Raw genomic sequence first — 17,613 nt, 5'->3', positions numbered from 1 at the left:
TGGATTAAAAATGGAGAAGGAGCAACTCAGAAGTTTCAGAACTTTTTTTTTTTCGTGTTCAGATTAAAATAATTATTAATAATAATTAAAAAGAGAAAAGACAATGAACCTCTTCTTTCAGAACAAAAGATCTGTATCTTTGGAATTATAGCCTCTTTTTTTTTTTTTTTTTTAATATTGCTGTAGCAAAATGGTTAAAACTGACAGTTCTGAAATCCCAAGCAGCCAGCCAGTATCACTGACAGACTGTAAAGCCCACACACCCAGCCCCAAGAGATACACTTTCAACTAAGACACACGATTTTCTGAGAAACTTGTAAGTACTTCTACGACCTTACTATTCGAGAAGACTTCGTGGCCACGATGTGAGAGCTGGTTGACGTGAGGAGGCCGATGTGGACACATAAGCTGGTTTTCTTCCATTGCAATCCAAACTGTATGTTGAATGACTGCTCAGGTAAACCATAGTGAAAAAAATGTACAATTACTGTATGTTTTTAAGCAATGCATTTAATGTCAAAAAGTAATAATAAACCTCGAAGGTACCGAATAAGGATTTCAGAGACATCAGTAATGAAGGAAGCTCTGTGGAGGATCTATCTTGATAGTAAATTTTAAACATCGCAAACTAGTGGGGATAGAAAGGAAAATATTTTCTTGGAGATGTCTTTCGGTTTTATTTTTTACTTTCAACAGATGATTTCTTGTCATCTGACCAGGGGTGTTTTTGTTGTTTCTTTTTTTCTCCTGCAGACCGTACAATAGATACTTTTTAAAGGACTCTGCCTATTTTAAACCTCAAATTATCTTCAAGAATTAATATTCTAATTCCCCGGAAATTTTTAAATATTTGACTCTGGGTGGATACAAAAAACGCGAACATTGGCATTTCCTTACAGTAGGGGGAAAAAAAAAAAAACAAAAAAACAAAAAACAACCTTCCTGGAAAAAAAAAAATCCAAGAACTTTGAACTGAAATACATTTTTTCCCCAGAATTATTTTGATTTATATAATCTATATTTTGATCTATAAGTAATTAGTCGTTTCTCCTTGTTTATTGTCTGTTATGAGGCCGCAGTAGAACGTTTAGGGATTCTTTTTACAGCACCTTTTAATCCAATCAGTTATTTCAACCAGCACATTATTTTGTTTTTATTCACTATAAGAAGCTATCTTGTAAATAAAAAAAAAAAAATCAGCGCACTGTGAAAATGTACTTGTGCACCCTCATTTTTTTTTTTATATTTCTACTGAAAAAATGAAAACCCAAGACGTGTAGATAGGTATAGTAGTATTAATACTGTTAATAAAATAGTCACTGTAATAAAACCTGAAAGAAATACTCTTTATTTTTCCATACCTACGTGCATTTCGTAAGAAATATACAATGTATCTGTCTTATACTTGCTCTGCTGTTGTCTTCCATGATGTAGCTTATGTATATATGGTGTTTTTTCTCCGGATGGTGTTTATCTGGGGGCAGACACGCCTGACAACCAGCATTCCTTAACTATAAATGTTTCGGTAATGTGAAACAGTGATTTTGCAGCGGGGCTGGGGGCCAGGGGGAGGAAGATCAGGATGATGCCAGCGCAGGGCTGCAGTCCCCGCCGGGGAACGGGGCCTGATGGCTGGCCCCGGGACGGGGGAACGGTGCCCAGCCTGGCGAGGCCTCGGCGGGAACGTGGCGAGGGGCTGCGTGGCGATGACAGGACGGGGCAGGCCTGGAACCTTGACCTTGAGGGGGGGGGGAAAAAAGCCCATTTGTGACCTTGACTTTTGACAGCTCCGCGCGCTGGCGGCATCCGCGGGCCGACAGCGCCACCTGGTGGCCGACGCCGCGCCGTGCTCGCACCTGGCCGCGCCCGCGCACGCAGCCGCGCAGCATCCGCCCCGCCGGCGGGCGCGCACACGCGTGAGGCCCGACGCGCGCCCTTATGGCTAGAATACGCCTGAACTTGCGAGGCAGAGCGCGCAGCAGGTTGTGCTCCTCTTTCCCCGGCGAGACGGGGCTCCGCCGGTGCGGGGCTGGGGAGTGCCGGTGCGGTGCGAGGAGCCGCCGGTGCGGGAGGTGCCGGTGCAGGCCTGGGGGGTGCCGGTGCGGGGCTGGGAGGGTGCGGGTGCCCTACGAGAAGCCGCCGGTGCGGGGCTGGGCGCTGCCGGTGAGGTACGAGGAGCCGCCGGCCGGCCGGCCGGTGCTGTGAGTGGCGGGCAAGTTTGGTCGGGCACAGAGGTTCGCTTTCGCCGTCTGCGTCCTGCGGTGGTCTGGAGCTCTAATTAGAGCTATTGGGGGACTTTTACGGTACATTTAGAGGGTATCAGGTACCGCGGTAGCTGTGCGCTTCTTGCCTTCCGTTTCTGAAATTCAAAAGGACCCTCCTCGGCAGGGATCAGCGCAGAGCGCCTTCCGACCCTCAGATCTGGCTGTAACGCATTCGCGCAATAACTGACATGAAAAGTACCTGCAGGAGCGGGATCTGTTTTCCAGGGGGCCGTCGTGTCGGCGGCTTTGCCCTCCGTGCAGGATTTTAGCGCCTTGTCCGCCCGCCGCTCGCAGCTCTCGGGGCGCACAGGGGCGGCGGAACGTGGTGCTGTCTCAGGCCGCGGGACATCCGCGGCCGCGGAGCGTGGGAATATCGGCTACATCCCTTCGGAGGCTGGTCAGGGACTTTCGGAGCGGGATTTCCCTCCGTCCCGCTGAGAAAACAACCGGGGAGCGGTACATAAGTGGCAGGCGGTTTCCAGGCCGTGCAGTTAGGCTGTGCTTTGGGGGTGACAGCGTGTCCCAGTGAGGTGTCGGGGGACAGCCCCCTATGACAAAGACCCGGCCTGCCCGCTGCCTGATGCGCCGGGCGAGGGACCACGGGCAAAGATCCACGGGCGCAACACCGCCCGAGGGGTCAACAACCCGTCCCTGGAGGGCAGGGCCTTGGGCTGCCCACGGGCGAGGGGACCCGCGTGAGACACCCCTCGCCCCTGGGAAGGCAGCAACCTCCACGGCGCCCGTGGCAGCCCCGCGGCCTGGGATTTTCAGCGGAGCTGGAGGAGGCAGTGAACCCCCACGCCGGGGCCGCTGGGGCCGCGGGCAACCTCTCTGCCCGGCTGCACCCTCCGCGGCGGGGGGGGGCTGTGGGCCGGCTGCCGGGGCCCGTCTCCCACGGACGGTACCTGCGTCCGCAGGCAGATACCCACAGGACAGCCGCCTTTCCTCCGTCTCATTGCACCGCTTTCTCCCGCAGGAGCTAAATTGCCCGGAGAAAGCCACGGGTGAATTACACTTGTTCTCCCTCCGAGTGAATAATTTTGTTTCTTCCGTTATATTTCGCAACCTGTATAATTATTCCATGAGACACGCCACAAATTACATGTATTGCAGGTCGGAGATGAGGGCGATAGGCAGGATTCTAGTCCTCTGTATCTTAGGCAGGATCTTCTATTTTCACACCATGCCCCAGGGCGATATAATTCAGGGGCGCCTTGAAAGAAATCCACAACGAGAATATGGCCGACGTTAGTAAAATAACCGCTTTTTTGGTTGTTGTTTAAAGGTAGCTTTTAATCGGAGCTAGCGTTTGAAGATTCCGTTTTCACCCTGAACTACCTACCGTTCAAATCTGCTAAGCATTTCTAGACCGACCGTGGATTAGCGAATTTAAATTCCCACTACTGTTCAAATAGCTCTGCCGCATATATATTTCACAGCGTAAAAAGGGGAGCGTTTGACTCGCGCTCGCTGGCAGGAGTAAGGTAACATTTTGGATCGGACCCCTGCCACCCTCCGAGTCAGTCAGCGTCGAGGCTCTCGCAGGCTTCAGCGGCAGGAGCAGGTCGCCTTTCCCGGCCCTGGGGCGGGGAGCAGGATCGGGCCCGCGGCGGAGTACACCCCCCCACACACCCCCCCCGCCGGGTGTGTATCCCCCGGACACCCGGGCGAGCGGCGGCGGCGGCGGTGGAGGCTCCGCGCCCGGTCCCGCGGGGCCGGCGGCTCCTCTCGGACTCGCTGCCTCCTCCTCGGTCCTGGCCGGAGGCCCCTCTCGGGAAACGTCGCCCGTGGGCGAGTGGCTCGGTCAGGTGAGTACGGGACGGGAGGTCCGGGCCTTCCTCGCCGGGGCACCCCACGGAAGGGGGATGTGGGAGCGGCGGTGCCCGGGGGAGCCCTCCGCGCAGCGGCCGGGATGCCGGTGCGGTTCAGGGCACGGAGACACGGGTGTCTGCGGTTTTCCGAGTCGCGAAAGATGCCCTATCCGCGGGGTTTGCCTGCCTTCCCGCCCCCCGCCGCCGTCCTCCCGCGTGTCTGCCGGACCACGGCTGCATCCACGCAGCCCCCCGCGCCCCCGTCCCTCCGCCGCGGAGATGTGGCTCGGTGAGCGGGGGAGAGCGGGTGTGGAGGTGTGTGTGCTGGTGTTATTTATTACCTTCATTTACCGTCCAAAAGCTGTTGGCACATACATTTTCAAGTACAAATTGCTGTTGTATTACATATTCCCCTCTCACCAATCTGCCGCCTGCGTCCTAAAATACATCCCTAATGTGTTTTGCAAGTAAATATATCACCAACGAAAATAATTAAGCATCGTGATACACTAATTCACGACGCCCGTCCCTGCATGCCGTTCGGAGAGAATTATTATTTATATTCCCAGAGTTACAGAGAATGTTTTAAAATGGTCGTGGAGAACTTACTGTGCCTTGTTTGCTGTGTAGAGTTGTATACGTGAGGAGTTTAATTTGCAGACGTTAAAAAAACAAAAGCAAAAAAAAAGTGCCGGAAGAAGGATTTGAAAAGAAAGCAAACACAAAATTAAAAACCAAAACTTACACAAACAAAGCAGGGTCTCCATTTTCTCAGCTCCCCTAGAAAGTAACACGTTAGGTATAACATTTTAGCGGATGTCCAGAGGGACGCAAGGGACAGAGGGAGCAAGTTATTACTGTGTATTTAGCGTATTTATTGAAACATTAATGTCAGAGCGATATTTCATTCCCAGCGTAAAACGCAAAACATGATTTAAAGACGAGAAAGATTAGTTTAGTTTCAGTTCAAGTAATTATTGCAGGATTCGGCGACATATACTTTAATTACTATTGTCTGGGTATGTTGGATTATAATCACCTAATTTTGGACGTCCTTGGTCCTTCAAATTTGAAATTCCCATGGACAGAAAATGGCCTTACGTCTTTGATGCTGACGGAAGGGTCCAGCAAATGTTGTGTATTTTTTTCCCACCAAGAGAATAATCCGGTATTTAATCTATTCCCGCCTCGAGCTCTTGGCAGTAGCAAAGGTGGTTTGCTATGGGAAATAAACCTTGACAGGAGCATATTTCCGAAAAAGAATGATAAGTAGAACTGCAAAGCTCTATCTATTTTCGGCCTCCTTTTTCTCGGACTAAGACTCCCGCTTAAAAGCCCTAGCTAGGTGAGATGGTCTCTGAAGCAAAGGCAAAAAATACGGTTCTCAATATCGAAATGCTCAGAAAAGAAAATCGCCCATTGCTTCCAGAGCAGAGACTTTATTCTGTATGCGTCTGAACGAACGGGTAAGCATCTCGGCCTTTAGCCTATAAATTTCAGTTATTAAAAAAAAAATGGCTATGGCTTAAATAAAACCCCATTCCTGGTGCATTTCAGCATTCTCCGTGGGCAGCGTTAGCAATAAAATCAAGACAGCGTTTAATACAAAAAAAATATTGGCAGGCGCTAAAAGGCCGTTTGTTGCCATTCATAACATTTAGATGCGTTTTAATGCACTTTAATGATGATTTGAAGAGATGGCCTTGCACGTTCTCGGCCAGTAAAGGAGTCCAAAAAGAAGAGGGGAGACCAGGGGGTGACTTTTCCTCGTGGATCGTCGGGGACGTGGGGCAGTGGGTGCCGGGTCGGGCCGATGCGCCCCGGCCGCTGCCGCAGGGGTCCGGCCGCGGGTGTTTTTAACCACGCCGTGAGCCCTTCCCTGCCCCCCGGGCCCCCTCCCCCTTGAATGCAGTTGATTCATGAACGAGGGTACGAAATGCAAATGTTCATTAAGTCTTTCCTTTCTCCCTCCTCCCTCCGGCCTCCCTCCCGCCTCCGCACCCCCCTCAGAAGAAAAAAAAAAAAAAAAAAATTTTTTTTTTTTTGCTCCAGTGAATAGTTTCAACATGGCGTGCTGAAAGGCAGAAGCTTTGCCCGTTCCTAGATCTGAACTGTGATTAAACATCACCAAAGAGACCATCTCTCTTCTTCCCGCCGCTCCCCCCTCCCTTCCCTCCCCGTAGCGTAGAGGAAAGCGCCCTCTTTTACGTAGGAAAGGTCAAGTCCTACAACGCACAACCCACGGTCATTACTGTACTGTGACCCGGGGTGTACTGGGGAGGAACGGCCGGGTGTCCCGTGATCAAAAACACTGGGACTTTTTTTTTTTTTTTTCCTCTCCTTCTCGTGCGATGGGAACCCGTGGAATTAGACAGCATTTTAGCCTCCTGCAATCACCTTGTGTGCATATCGCCATCGGAAATCCTAGGGGACCAGGAGAGACAGAGAGAGAGGGGGAAAAATAAATAGCAATAAAAGTAGTAATAATAACAGCAATAATCGTCATTAGCCTGTGATATTGCTGCATTTTGCCTGAAGCTGACAGGAAGGACGATGTGCCCTAGTGGCTAGATTTCTCTCCGTCTAAAGGCAGACCAACAACAACTAGAACAACAACAACCAAAAAACAAAAACAAAACAACCAACAACCAAACAAAAAAACAAATCAACAGCAACCCAAGTCACTCAGAGATCGAGAAGGAATATTTTTTGGACCGGGTGTATTTAATCTGTAAGGGAGGACACCAAAAAATGTGCAATCCATCCTCATTGATCTGGAGATCTACAGCCCAGCGCGGGATCCTAGCTGTCAGTCTCCGTGGGGATATATTTTTTGCACAGGCGAGAGACTTCTGGATGCTGGGGTAAGATTTTCATGCTCTTCCTGGAAACGGCTGAATGTTGTTCCTCTCCCCCTGCTCGGTGGTGAATTAAGCAAACAAGCCAACAACAAACACCCACCCGGTCCCCCCGCAAAGCCCCCCGCATGACTGGAGCAAAGTCATTTGGAAGGCCTTTGTGGAGGGTTTCCCAGGCCCCCGCTCTCCCCCCAGCCCACCCACCCACCCCGCTCTCGTTCTCCCACGGTGTGCGAGGCTGCTTCTGCCGCGGGGATCTGGGTGAAGGCAGCTGCCTGGGCTGATGGTAATAGAGCCGCAGAGCCCGTTGAGAAAAGTAAGACTGCTTCTTCTAGCTTGGGTGCTGGCTCCACCTTTCCCAGAGATGCTGCTTCCCAGCCTAGCATAGGTGGAAAGTAACGAAGGCTCTTGGCAGGAAAGTGGGCCAGGAGAGGCTGGGGGCAGAGCCCAGGGCTTGGGCAGACTTGCAGAGAGAGTTTCTGGTTGCTTGGCTTTGTGCTGCGCCGGGTTGTCTTGCAACGTTGGGTCAGGCTGCTTGGAAAAGCGGCTCCTTGGGTTTTCTTCTCGATTGTTTTATTCCCGCGTGTTTGCCTTTGAAATTATTCGAGTCGTTCAAGGGCTGGGGAGGAGGGCGGACGGCTCATCGTGGAAGGAAGCAGGGGAAGGCGGTTTGACCTGTCTGCTTTTCGCCATTGCATCTGTGTATTTAGAGAGAAAAATGCCAGCCGGGCGTTGTAACCTGCCACCTTAAATTAAACCGAACTTCGTCGCAACCACCTTGATTTGAACGCACCAAGCCAAGTGCTTTCATTTATTCCTGGTCGCATAAATCGGCCTCTCTGGTCGGATTGGGCTAGGAGCAATGGAAAAGCAGGGTATTTTAAATCTGGTTTTAGCCTTCGAGGTGCCCTCGGTTAGGCATAAAAAATGATCGATTGCAATACAAAGCAACCTTGGATAGGCTTCGCCTCTAGCTAGTGATTGCTTTATGTTTAAATATGTGAGGGTTTGTAAAATGAAAATACCGTGCTGTATGGACGGTTGATGGGAAAATAAAACCGAAAGAGAATGGGCGAGTAACCCACGCATTCCGCCTGGTCTGATTCGGGGGATTTTGCCCAAATTCCGCCGGCTTCTGCGGCGTGGACCTGTCGTGCTGATGAGCCCCGATGATTTCTCCAAGAAGTGATATTAGTACTGGCATCTGTCGAAAAGTGGTGAAAGGGAAATAAGGGGGACTGTGAGCGGGTTTCCACCCCGGCATAGGCAGGAGCAGCCATATTAAGCTTAGAGGGAGAGCTATTTTTATGGGTATCTTTGCATGACATACGAGAGAACAGGCAAGGAGCGGTCCTTATAGAGCCGGCTGAGCCGTAGGTGGGCATACGGCTGCATCCTCAACTGCAGCACGCATTTTGAGCTTGTGTCAGACAAATAGCTGCCTATAGAGGTTACATAAGTACGGGTACCTTCGCTACAGTGCAATGGTGAGAGTCCATCAAAATATGAAGTTGGGACTTTGAAGTCGTTGATTTGACAGCCCCGGTATAGTGATACTTCCTGTACCCGCCCCCTAAAATAATCCTTGATGAAGAAATATCTTTACTTCGGTGGGTTTCACGATATGTAAGTCAGGCTCTCCTATAAAGTTAGCAGTGTGGTACAGTAAATTCTGATGTGTTTCTTGGCGAGTTGGGCAAAATAAAAAATAAAAAAAAAAAAAAAAAGAAAACCCTTTATAAATCACTGCTAAAATTCAATGTACATTAGAGAGAACCTTATATCCTATAAAATTCAATTTAGATGAGAATTCCAGTCGATTACCCTGACTTGAATTTCTGTGTCAAGTGTGGATCTTGGCATCACAGGAACAGCCTAGCTACGACAGGCTTGTCTCGGCATTGAGGCAGTTCACTTTCTGTAGCTTTCTGCTCTTAATCTAGAGGGCACGTTATATATCTCATAACTCTGGTGTGTTGTTTGCATCCTGAATTGGTAGGCTGAAAAATACTCCTTTGTCAGAGACAAAGCAGTAGGATTTTTTTTTTCATCTCACTGAATATATTTCCTGGATTAACAAATCTAAGGTCAAGTTCAAGGCATCAGCTGTAGCAATACTTTTAATTGTAAGTCGACATGGGAATGTTTTGGCGGACTTTTTTTTTTTTTTTTTTTTTTTTTTTTTTTTTTTTTTTAAATGTGCAGGGTAAAGCGGCATTCCGGGCTGCGGGTGAACTTTGCATGGGAACATCGCCTGCGAGGTGGCCGTCCGTAGGGATAACCGCGTCATTTAATAGCCCCGCACTTTCAAGGGATTGCTGGGGATGTTCCTCAAACCGCTCTGATTAATTCCACATAAAATACTTCGGCATGAAAGGGGACTGGTACCCGCTAACTACGAACGGCGCTAACGACCCGGTTCTTTGTGGGTCTGTGTGGGAGTCGGTGGAAAGCGCCTGCTTTTCTGTACCGGCGGATTATAAACAGGGAAATTTGCATTTACACTCGTTTTAGAGCCTGCCGCTTGGTCTAGACACCCTTCTCCCCCATCCTATTTTTGCCAGAAGTCTCTTGCACCTGTATCTGGATAGATGGGGGTGAAAATGAATGGCTGGATGTGCATTTTCATGTGTCGGGCAAGTCTCACAGAGCGTTCAAGGGGAGAAAAGGAGACATTTATGGGTAGCATCATCAGTCAATCAATTTCTGGTATACTTGGCCGTTTGAGAAAATGCTTTCTTATGCCTCCCGTTTGACAAATCTGCCTGCGTTTCCTTCAGGAGCAAGCTACGAGTAGTAAATGTAAACAAAGTGTCAGAGGGGTTCAGCGCCCCAGAGCCTGGGCGCTCAGGGCTTGGGGAGCCAGGGAGTGAGGAGACACGGCGTTAGGAGAGACTCCCCGCGCTTGTGAAGGCGCCGGCAGCCTGTTACAATAATAAATCGTTTGGCTGCAAAAGGGCAAGAAAATGGTTCTCGAAAAAGAGAAGCTGTCTGACTGGAAGTGGCTGCCTCTCTTTAAAAAAATGTCCTCGGCGTTTAGGCTCGTTGCAGCTATCGGAGTCAGGGTCTGCCTTCAGAGAGAGCCCTTGGATGTTCATCAGCGCAAAGGGATGAAAAATACCATGGTTGATCGCCAATTAAGTGTAGATCTCTTTAGGTCCGTAGCCGCTTAATCGTAATGGTTAAACTAAACAGGAGGGTTGGGAAGAGGGAAAAAAACAACCACCACCTGAAGCTTTTCCATCTCAGATACTGAAAATGATAGGGAGGGTGACAGAGGAAATGAAAGGATTTCGGTAATTGATACTAAAAATCAATCTAAAATATTCGATGCCAAGATGAGCGCAGCCTTTTGAGACGTAACGTGATTAAATATAACAACAAAAGAATAACCTTGACTTGAATCCTCTTTACATCTGCCATTTCTCTTTACACATTTCCTAGCAAAATCACAACCATACCTCTTCAGGTTTTGGATAATAGTCTATCCCGTATCACAGCACGGGGCTTCCATCTCGCCGATAAAAAAATAAATAAATAAATAAAAATACCTATTATTTAAATAATTTGAAAAATCTTGTCTAACTGTTGCAACACTACTTTCCATTGCAGCGTTAAGGGAATGCACTTAGTTTAAAAATATATATATATATAAAAATAGATGGCTATGTATAGCTCCTTTCCGTACCGGACAAAAAGTCAAAGAGAAAAGAATAAATGCCAGTTAAGAGCTTCTGAGCCCAAGATATTTAAAATCCAAACAATAAACACGCTTCTCTGAAGCTGCATTCCTGGTAAATTTTGCGAAGAATTATCGCCTTCTGGCCTTATTTTCATTGGAAAAGGTGGGAAGGGGGTGCGCTTTTCGTTGGCAACAACGTTGCGAATTCCCTCATATTACGTTTTTTCTAATAAGCCTTTGTAGACTGTAATCAATCTGCAAGTTTACAAAATTCCCAATTCCTGAGATATTTTCTCCTGTTGGAGCTGTAACACCCCCCACCCTTCCTATGCAAGAGGAGCAGCAGCGATTGAAGCCAGCGATCGTGTAATATTTTAATTAGCTCCCCTCGACGCAAATTCCTCTTAGCACAAGTTTCTCCTGTTATTTACAGGCACCCACCCTACTGGCAAGGTAAATGGCCAGCTTCAAAATTTTTCAAGCAAAACCCGGTACAAAAAGACAACAATTTAGACACTATAGAACTTGACCTTTTGGAGACGAGCGGTAGTAAGTTAAACAGTTCCCCTTGCACGCCATCTGTATATATAAAAGCTGGGCTATCGAGGCGTCCTAGTTCTGTTTATATTCCTCCAAAGAAGAGATGTAGCTTTTTCTCCTGGCTTTGTTTAGCTTAGCTATGGGTAAATGTGCTCACAGTCTCCCCACCTCTTGGCCACGCTTGTCCTTTGCAAAAACGTCCTGCAGCAGAGCTCCCAAATTCAGAGCGGTTTTACCCTCTCTAAGCCGGCCGAAATACATGGGAAGGCGTAACGAATGCATTTTGCTTCTCCAAACGAAATGCCTGCCTTTGTTTATGTTGTTTTCAGTGAGGTTAGCGAGGGGAAGGCTCGATTTTCCCCCTTCCTCAACGCGGAAGTCCCAATTACTGTATTAAAAGAGCAATTCAACATTAGACCGAATAATCAACATTGATAATTGTGCTGAATACAGCAACTTAACAGCAGGCTCCCTGCAATTACCCACACATTCCGGGGCTTTAAGCGTACATTATCTCTGTTTCACTTAACAGCAAATAAAGCAGAGAGCAGCCTGTGCCTTGGGTGTCTACTGGCTCCCAGACGAGCTGCGCCCCTCGCCGCCTTCCCCATCGCCCTCCCCGCTTGCGCTGCAGGCGGAACAGGGGGGCGTTTTGGGGTCCCCTGGCGTTGCAAAGCCGCTTGAAGAAACACGCCGCTTGGTTTGGGGAGGCGAGGGAGAGGACGGGGACGGGACGAGACGGGACGGGACCGGACGGGGGTGGGGGAGAGCTCGAGCGATTCAGAAGTGGCAGCGGGGCTGCCCGTGTGCGTGCTGTGCACGCATGCATCTGCCCAGACCCACGCACACCCACGCACACGCCACTTTCCAGTCGCCTGCTCTCCCTCCTTGCCTTGATTTCCCTTTGTTTCCCAGAGGCAGCCCCGACCTCTGGCACGGCAGAGCCTCGCACGGCGCCACAGCCCCGGCTTCGGAGAGGAGCGGGAAAGAGCCCCATACGAACCTGTGCCAGCTCCGCTCCCCATTTCTAGCCCCAAGGGCTGACATTTATTGAAATGCAAGAGGGGGGCTGCAGTGAGTCCGAGGAGGTGGCGTCCCGCGATTAAGCGCTGGGCAGCTCTGTCATGTCTGCTCTGACACAAGCTGAAGTTGACTGCCAAAGTGCTATAAAACCGCAGGTCAGTCTAGAACTGTTTTCGGTTCTCCTAGACGCGCCGTGTTCAATTATAGCCTTAAAAGCCCTAATACAAGTGCAAGAATTTGTTTGCCATCGCACAGAGGCGGGGCGAGGCTCTGCAATGGTGGCGCCTTTGTTATCTCAAAGTCACTGAAATCCTTATACATTCCTTTTTGTTTGAAGGGAGGGGTGTCTACATGCGTGCAGGGTGTGGGGAGAGGTTTTTAATCGACGGAATTGAAGGGTGGGGGGACACAGGGAAAATAAACAGTGCTCGGATACCAAAAGAGGGCTTCCGACCCCCCAACCCCACCCCCCAGCCCCCGCAAAAGCAAGAGGGGGAAGGAAATGGAAGCAAAAGTATAGCGTTCAGGAAAAAGCCAACCAGAGCTGTCGCACCCCCCACCCCAAGTCCAAAAAAAAAAAAAAAAAAAAGAAATAAAAGAAAAGAAAAAGAGAGGGAGAGAGAGAGAAAACCCCCAAACCCTTTTACAATCCCTAAACGGCACTGCAGTCTTCTGCTAGCGGTTTTGACGACATGCAATCTCTTTCCATCCACTTTCCAGCAAATATGTCAAGCTGGAAGATTAATTCATTAATTTCAAGTTCAGCTCGCAGACATGTAGTGAGCATGAGAAGTTCTTGCAGCAAACCAAAATAAAGAGTTCATTACAGGGATACGTCCAGAGCATTTGATTTGTGAACGGTAACCCTTGTAAAATAAGAAAAAGGCATATAAACATTAATGCTAATAAATTAGTTTACTCCACTACAAAGTAATTACTTGATAATATTGAATTTACAGCTTGAATTCAAACGCAATAGTTAACTATAATGTAGGGAAAATACATAATGAGAATATTTTCTCCGTGCACAACATGATTAGATTTGTTATTGAGTCAGTTACGATAAGCTAAGCAATAAATAAACAAATCGATGTTGACATTTAAATACCGAAGATCTCCAGAATTTACTAGAGAACTTTCTCCGGATATATAAATACTTCCACAGTACTGCAGAGGAAGAGGGTGGAAAATCCAAATATTCTTTCCCTAACATTTTCGTTTCCCTTCCATTAGCCTCCAAAGTCCACGGGGGCATGGATCTTGAACTACGTCTAATTTCCTAAGAGCACCGACTTCACAATAGCCTTGTGCCGTTCTGTTTTTCTATTTTGATGAAATCCAGCCGGAACCCAAATATTTCTTTCCTGAAATCGAGCATCAGAATAGCAAAAAAATATTTTTTCCGAGAGCCTAGGGATGTCCGTGCCTCAAAAGGTGCTGTATTCTTTGGCGTATTTCTCTGTTTTCTTTGGCTCTGCTCTTTCGGTGGGGTGTGCATTTTTATTGGCAGAGAAGTACTTTTTAGTCTCTGCCCTGAACAATCCGCTTTCTATATCATCCCTTTCATGCAACAATAGTAAAAGTTTAACCACGTTTTTAAAACAGGTCTCCCTGGGTCTCAGCCTTCAGCGACGTACGAGGCAAAAAGGAAAGTATCTCGGTACGGCAAGTTTGTTCCTAGGGGTTAACAGTATGTCAAATAATTTTAACTAGGCTTCTGGCAATTAAACTCGGAGTATTTGTCAAGCCGGGGTAGCCCAACATCCACTGTTTTTCCAAGTATTTAGCGGCAGCGTTGAGGCGGAGAGATCAGCAAACACTCTTTTGCTCCGTGGTCTGCAATTTCAAGGGCTCTCTGGCGACGCGAATGAGGGAAGGGACGGTTTGGAGGGGGTGAGGAGGGAGAATCTTTGTCCTGGCACCCCGACATTGTTAACTACCTCCAGTAAAGCCCGGCTGAAGCCGCGCGGGGTATTTGAGGTTAATATGTAAGTAAGGGAAGGAAGACACTAAGCGCTTCGGAAGTGAACATGAATGCAAGCATGTAATCTATTCACCATGAAAATCAGTACAGACTTGACCCTGGCACATTCTTCCTAGTAACGTTTCCAGAAAAACCCTGCGGGGCGAGGGCTTTCTTTTCTTTTTTCTTTTTTTCGGGGAGAGGGGGGTGGAAGCCCATACCGAACCAAAACAAAGTGGAGGGAAGGGAAAAAAAAAAAAAAAAAGAGGGAGAAAAAGCCCCCAGTCGGTTTCTTCGGGAGCGTTTCCTGCTCGGAAGCCGCTTTCCAGAAGAAACCGTGCCTGCGCCTCTCCTGTGCCCTCCTTCTCGGAGGAGAGCCGCCGAACGCCCCAGCAAGCCCCCAAACAAACAGAAAGGTCTCACCGAACCCCGGGGGGGATTGCTAAGCCTCTCTACTCCAGAGCCAGTGGGTGCCATGGGCCGGGCGGCTAAGTCTGGGGGCAGGGGCCAGGCGGCTTTGTGTCCCCCAGGGCCACCCCCCCGGGCAACCTGCGCTCGGCTCGCCCTTAGGCGCTGGCGACGAGCTGTTGCTTCCCCCCGCGATGGCCACAAAGGGAGCGGGGCCCGGACCCGCCGCTCGTCAATGTCAACGTCGGGCCACGTGACCGCACCTCCCTGCCGCCGCCGGGGAGAGCTTTCCACGTCAGCTTACGTCTCCCCATCTCTTACTTCACGGATCTGCTTCAAAGAGGCAGCTGCGTTAGAGAATCATGTTAAGCTCAGCTAATGCGGAGAAGCCGAGGTAGCCCTAATGATGGATTTTGATGAGCGTGTTCCTTGTTCCTCTAACATGTATTTGCCAAGTTGTACTTACTACGTCTCGGGTCCTGATTTTTCCAGCCTCCCTTCTTTTTTGCCCCAGACCCCGTCTTCTCGCCCTATGACATACTCCTACTCCTCCAACCTACCCCAGGTCCAACCTGTGAGAGAAGTTACCTTCAGGGAATATGCCATTGATCCCTCCAGTAAATGGCACCCCAGGAACAATCTGCCCCACTGCTACTCCGCAGAGGAGATCATGCACAGAGACTGCCTGCCTGCCACCAACACTGCTAGCATGGGCGAGATGTTCGGCAAAAACACAGCGAACGTCTACCACCCCAGCACCACCGTCTCCTCCAATTTCTATAGCACGGTGGGCAGGAACGGGGTCCTACCCCAGGCTTTCGACCAGTTTTTCGAGACGGCTTATGGCACGGCGGAAAACCTGGCCTCGGCGGACTACCCCGTAGACAAGAGTGGCGAGAAGGCACCCGCGGCCGCCGGGGCGGCGGCGGCGGCAACTTCAAGTTCGGAGGGCGGCTGCGGCAGGGCGGCGGCGGCGGCGGCGGAGAAGGAGAGGCGGAGGCGGCCGGAGAGCAGCAGCAGCCCCGAGTCATCTTCCGGCAACAATGAGGAGAAATCCGGCAGCTCCAGTACGTATAAAGGCAGCGCCCGAGCGCTTTTAGGAAAGGCAGCTTGAAATCTAGCGCACCGCCGCTGTTAAATTTTTATATGCTGTTTTATAAGCATATAAGGTTTATGAAGGGCCTTTAGATTTCCCCCAACAAAACTTTGTTATAAAAGGCGAGATCACGTGTTTAGTGCTGAAATTGGCCGTGAAATACCCACCGGGCAATGGATGCCTTAAAAAAAATTTTTCTTTCTCCTTCCTCTTTTTTTTTCCCCCCCCCCCCCCCTTTTAAATAATAATAAAAAAGAGCTCTGTGGTCAACTCTCGAAAATATAATAACGTACGTTCGGTGCCTGTAAATTCGGCAAAAAAAGGAGATCCTGACTCCTTTGATATCAATGTAATCCAGTGATTTTATAAAAGCCATGTGTTGCACCAGAAGTCTAGTTAGGAGCCGAATTCAAAGCCTTCACCGTTTTAACGATTGTACTAGAATAGCGTTTAACAGATAAAGTAGCCGCCTGAACTGTAGCAATATATTAAAAGAAACAAATTAACCTAAAGCTGGCCTTTTTGTCTAAAGGAAGCCATTTTACTAAGGCACTGTGGCAATTACGTGTTGCCTTCTGTCCAACAGTTTGTTACTTACAATTGTTATTCAATCTGTCAAAGTCTGATTTTTTTATGTGGGCTTTTTAAAAGGCAAAGCTAGTATACGGCTCGGGGGAAAAATACCTCGACAATGAACTGTACCAGAAAAGGAAGTTTTTAAAGGGATAGCAGCTACGTTTAATGTAAAGAGCTCCTGAACCTTGAAACCTTTTATATTCTGCTTAATGAACTTTAAAACCGTAATGGCTAATCGGGAGGAGAATACCTCGATGCGGTGGAGAGCGGTCTTGAAAATAGCCGGCTGGGGGAGAATGAGGCGCCTTAGCCGAGGGCTCAGGGGCTTTTCCTCCGCTGGGGACGCAGAGCCGGCATTAGTCTAGGGGAGGAGGGCGAGCTTGGGGCGGGAAGGGGCTCGGGGAGCGCTGGGCGTGGGTCCCCCTGCCCGACCCCGCGCTGCCTGCTGCCGGCAGCCAGGTGATGGCCGCTCCCGGGGCAGCTCCGTGTGCCTGGCGCCCGGCGGAGCCGCCTACAAAGGGTTTCCTCCGGCTCGTGAAATCCGCAGGAACCCCCCGCCACCACCACCGCCACCACCACCTCCTCCTCCTCCTTCCTCCGGCCGCCCTCCCCGCGGAGGCAGCGAGGCCGGCTCCCCGCGGCTCGGCGGGAGTTTCGCCCTCCCTGTCGCCCCGGGCCGCCGCGCGGCGGGTCCCGGAGGGTCTCGGAGGGTCCCGGTCCCAGGCTGCCCGCAGCCGCCAAGGGGGAGGGCTGGCTCCCAGCCTCGGACCTGCCAACACCGGCCCCGGAGCGGGCAAAACGCGTCTTTTCCATATTAATGTGTTTTGCCTGAGTGTGCCCCCCACCCCCCTCCTCAGCCCCCGCCGCCGGCCACCGCCGGGTCTCAAACGCTTCTGCCTTTTTTCACTCCACAGGTGGACAACGTACCCGTAAAAAGAGATGCCCATACACCAAATATCAGATCAGAGAGTTAGAAAGGGAATTCTTCTTCAGTGTCTACATAAACAAAGAGAAACGCCTCCAGCTCTCCCGAATGCTCAATCTGACCGACCGCCAAGTGAAAATATGGTTTCAGAACAGAAGAATGAAAGAAAAAAAAATTAACAGGGACCGATTACAATATTACTCAGCTAATCCACTACTTTAAAACTCATAGCGTTTTTCAAGACGAGATTAAATTCAGATTTCGCCCTTGACAAGGTCAAGCCACGGGGTTACGTGGAGGAAGGAGGTGTGTATCTGACGGGACTAGAAGAATCCAAGGTTTTACATACATGTAAATCTACTCTGGAACTTCGGTGATGAATTTTTATATATCTATTTACATATCAACTGGAATCGATTTGATTTTGACACACATGGCATCCATTTCTAAACGTGCACGTCACCTCT

At 49.5% G+C, this 17,613-nt stretch overlaps 1 protein-coding gene across 1 annotated transcript; it reads left to right on the top strand.

Moving 5' to 3' along the window:
• Window positions 1-14,952: 14,952 nt before the first annotated feature.
• HOXA11 (homeobox A11) lies at window positions 14,953-17,368 on the top strand. Its single transcript, XM_074898078.1, has 2 exons — window positions 14,953-15,616; window positions 17,136-17,368. Exons 1-2 carry the CDS (start codon window positions 14,953-14,955, stop codon window positions 17,366-17,368), a joined length of 897 nt encoding a protein of 298 aa, XP_074754179.1.
• The last annotated feature ends 245 nt before the right edge of the window (window positions 17,369-17,613 follow it).

Source organism: Athene noctua, chromosome 2 (genome assembly GCF_965140245.1).
Source record: "Athene noctua chromosome 2, bAthNoc1.hap1.1, whole genome shotgun sequence".
Lineage (NCBI taxonomy): Eukaryota > Metazoa > Chordata > Aves > Strigiformes > Strigidae > Athene > Athene noctua.
Note: the sequence above shows the minus strand (reverse complement) of the source record. Positions and strands in the feature narration are given on the sequence as shown.

Excerpts from the sequence above, each read along its gene's own strand:
- HOXA11 (XM_074898078.1), top strand. The coding sequence starts at position 14,953 with ATGATGGATTTTGATGAGCGTGTTCCTTGTTCCTCTAACATGTATTTG. Across the intron at positions 15,617-17,135 it reads GGAGAAATCCGGCAGCTCCA|GTGGACAACGTACCCGTAAA; the intron begins GTACGTATAAAG and ends TTCACTCCACAG.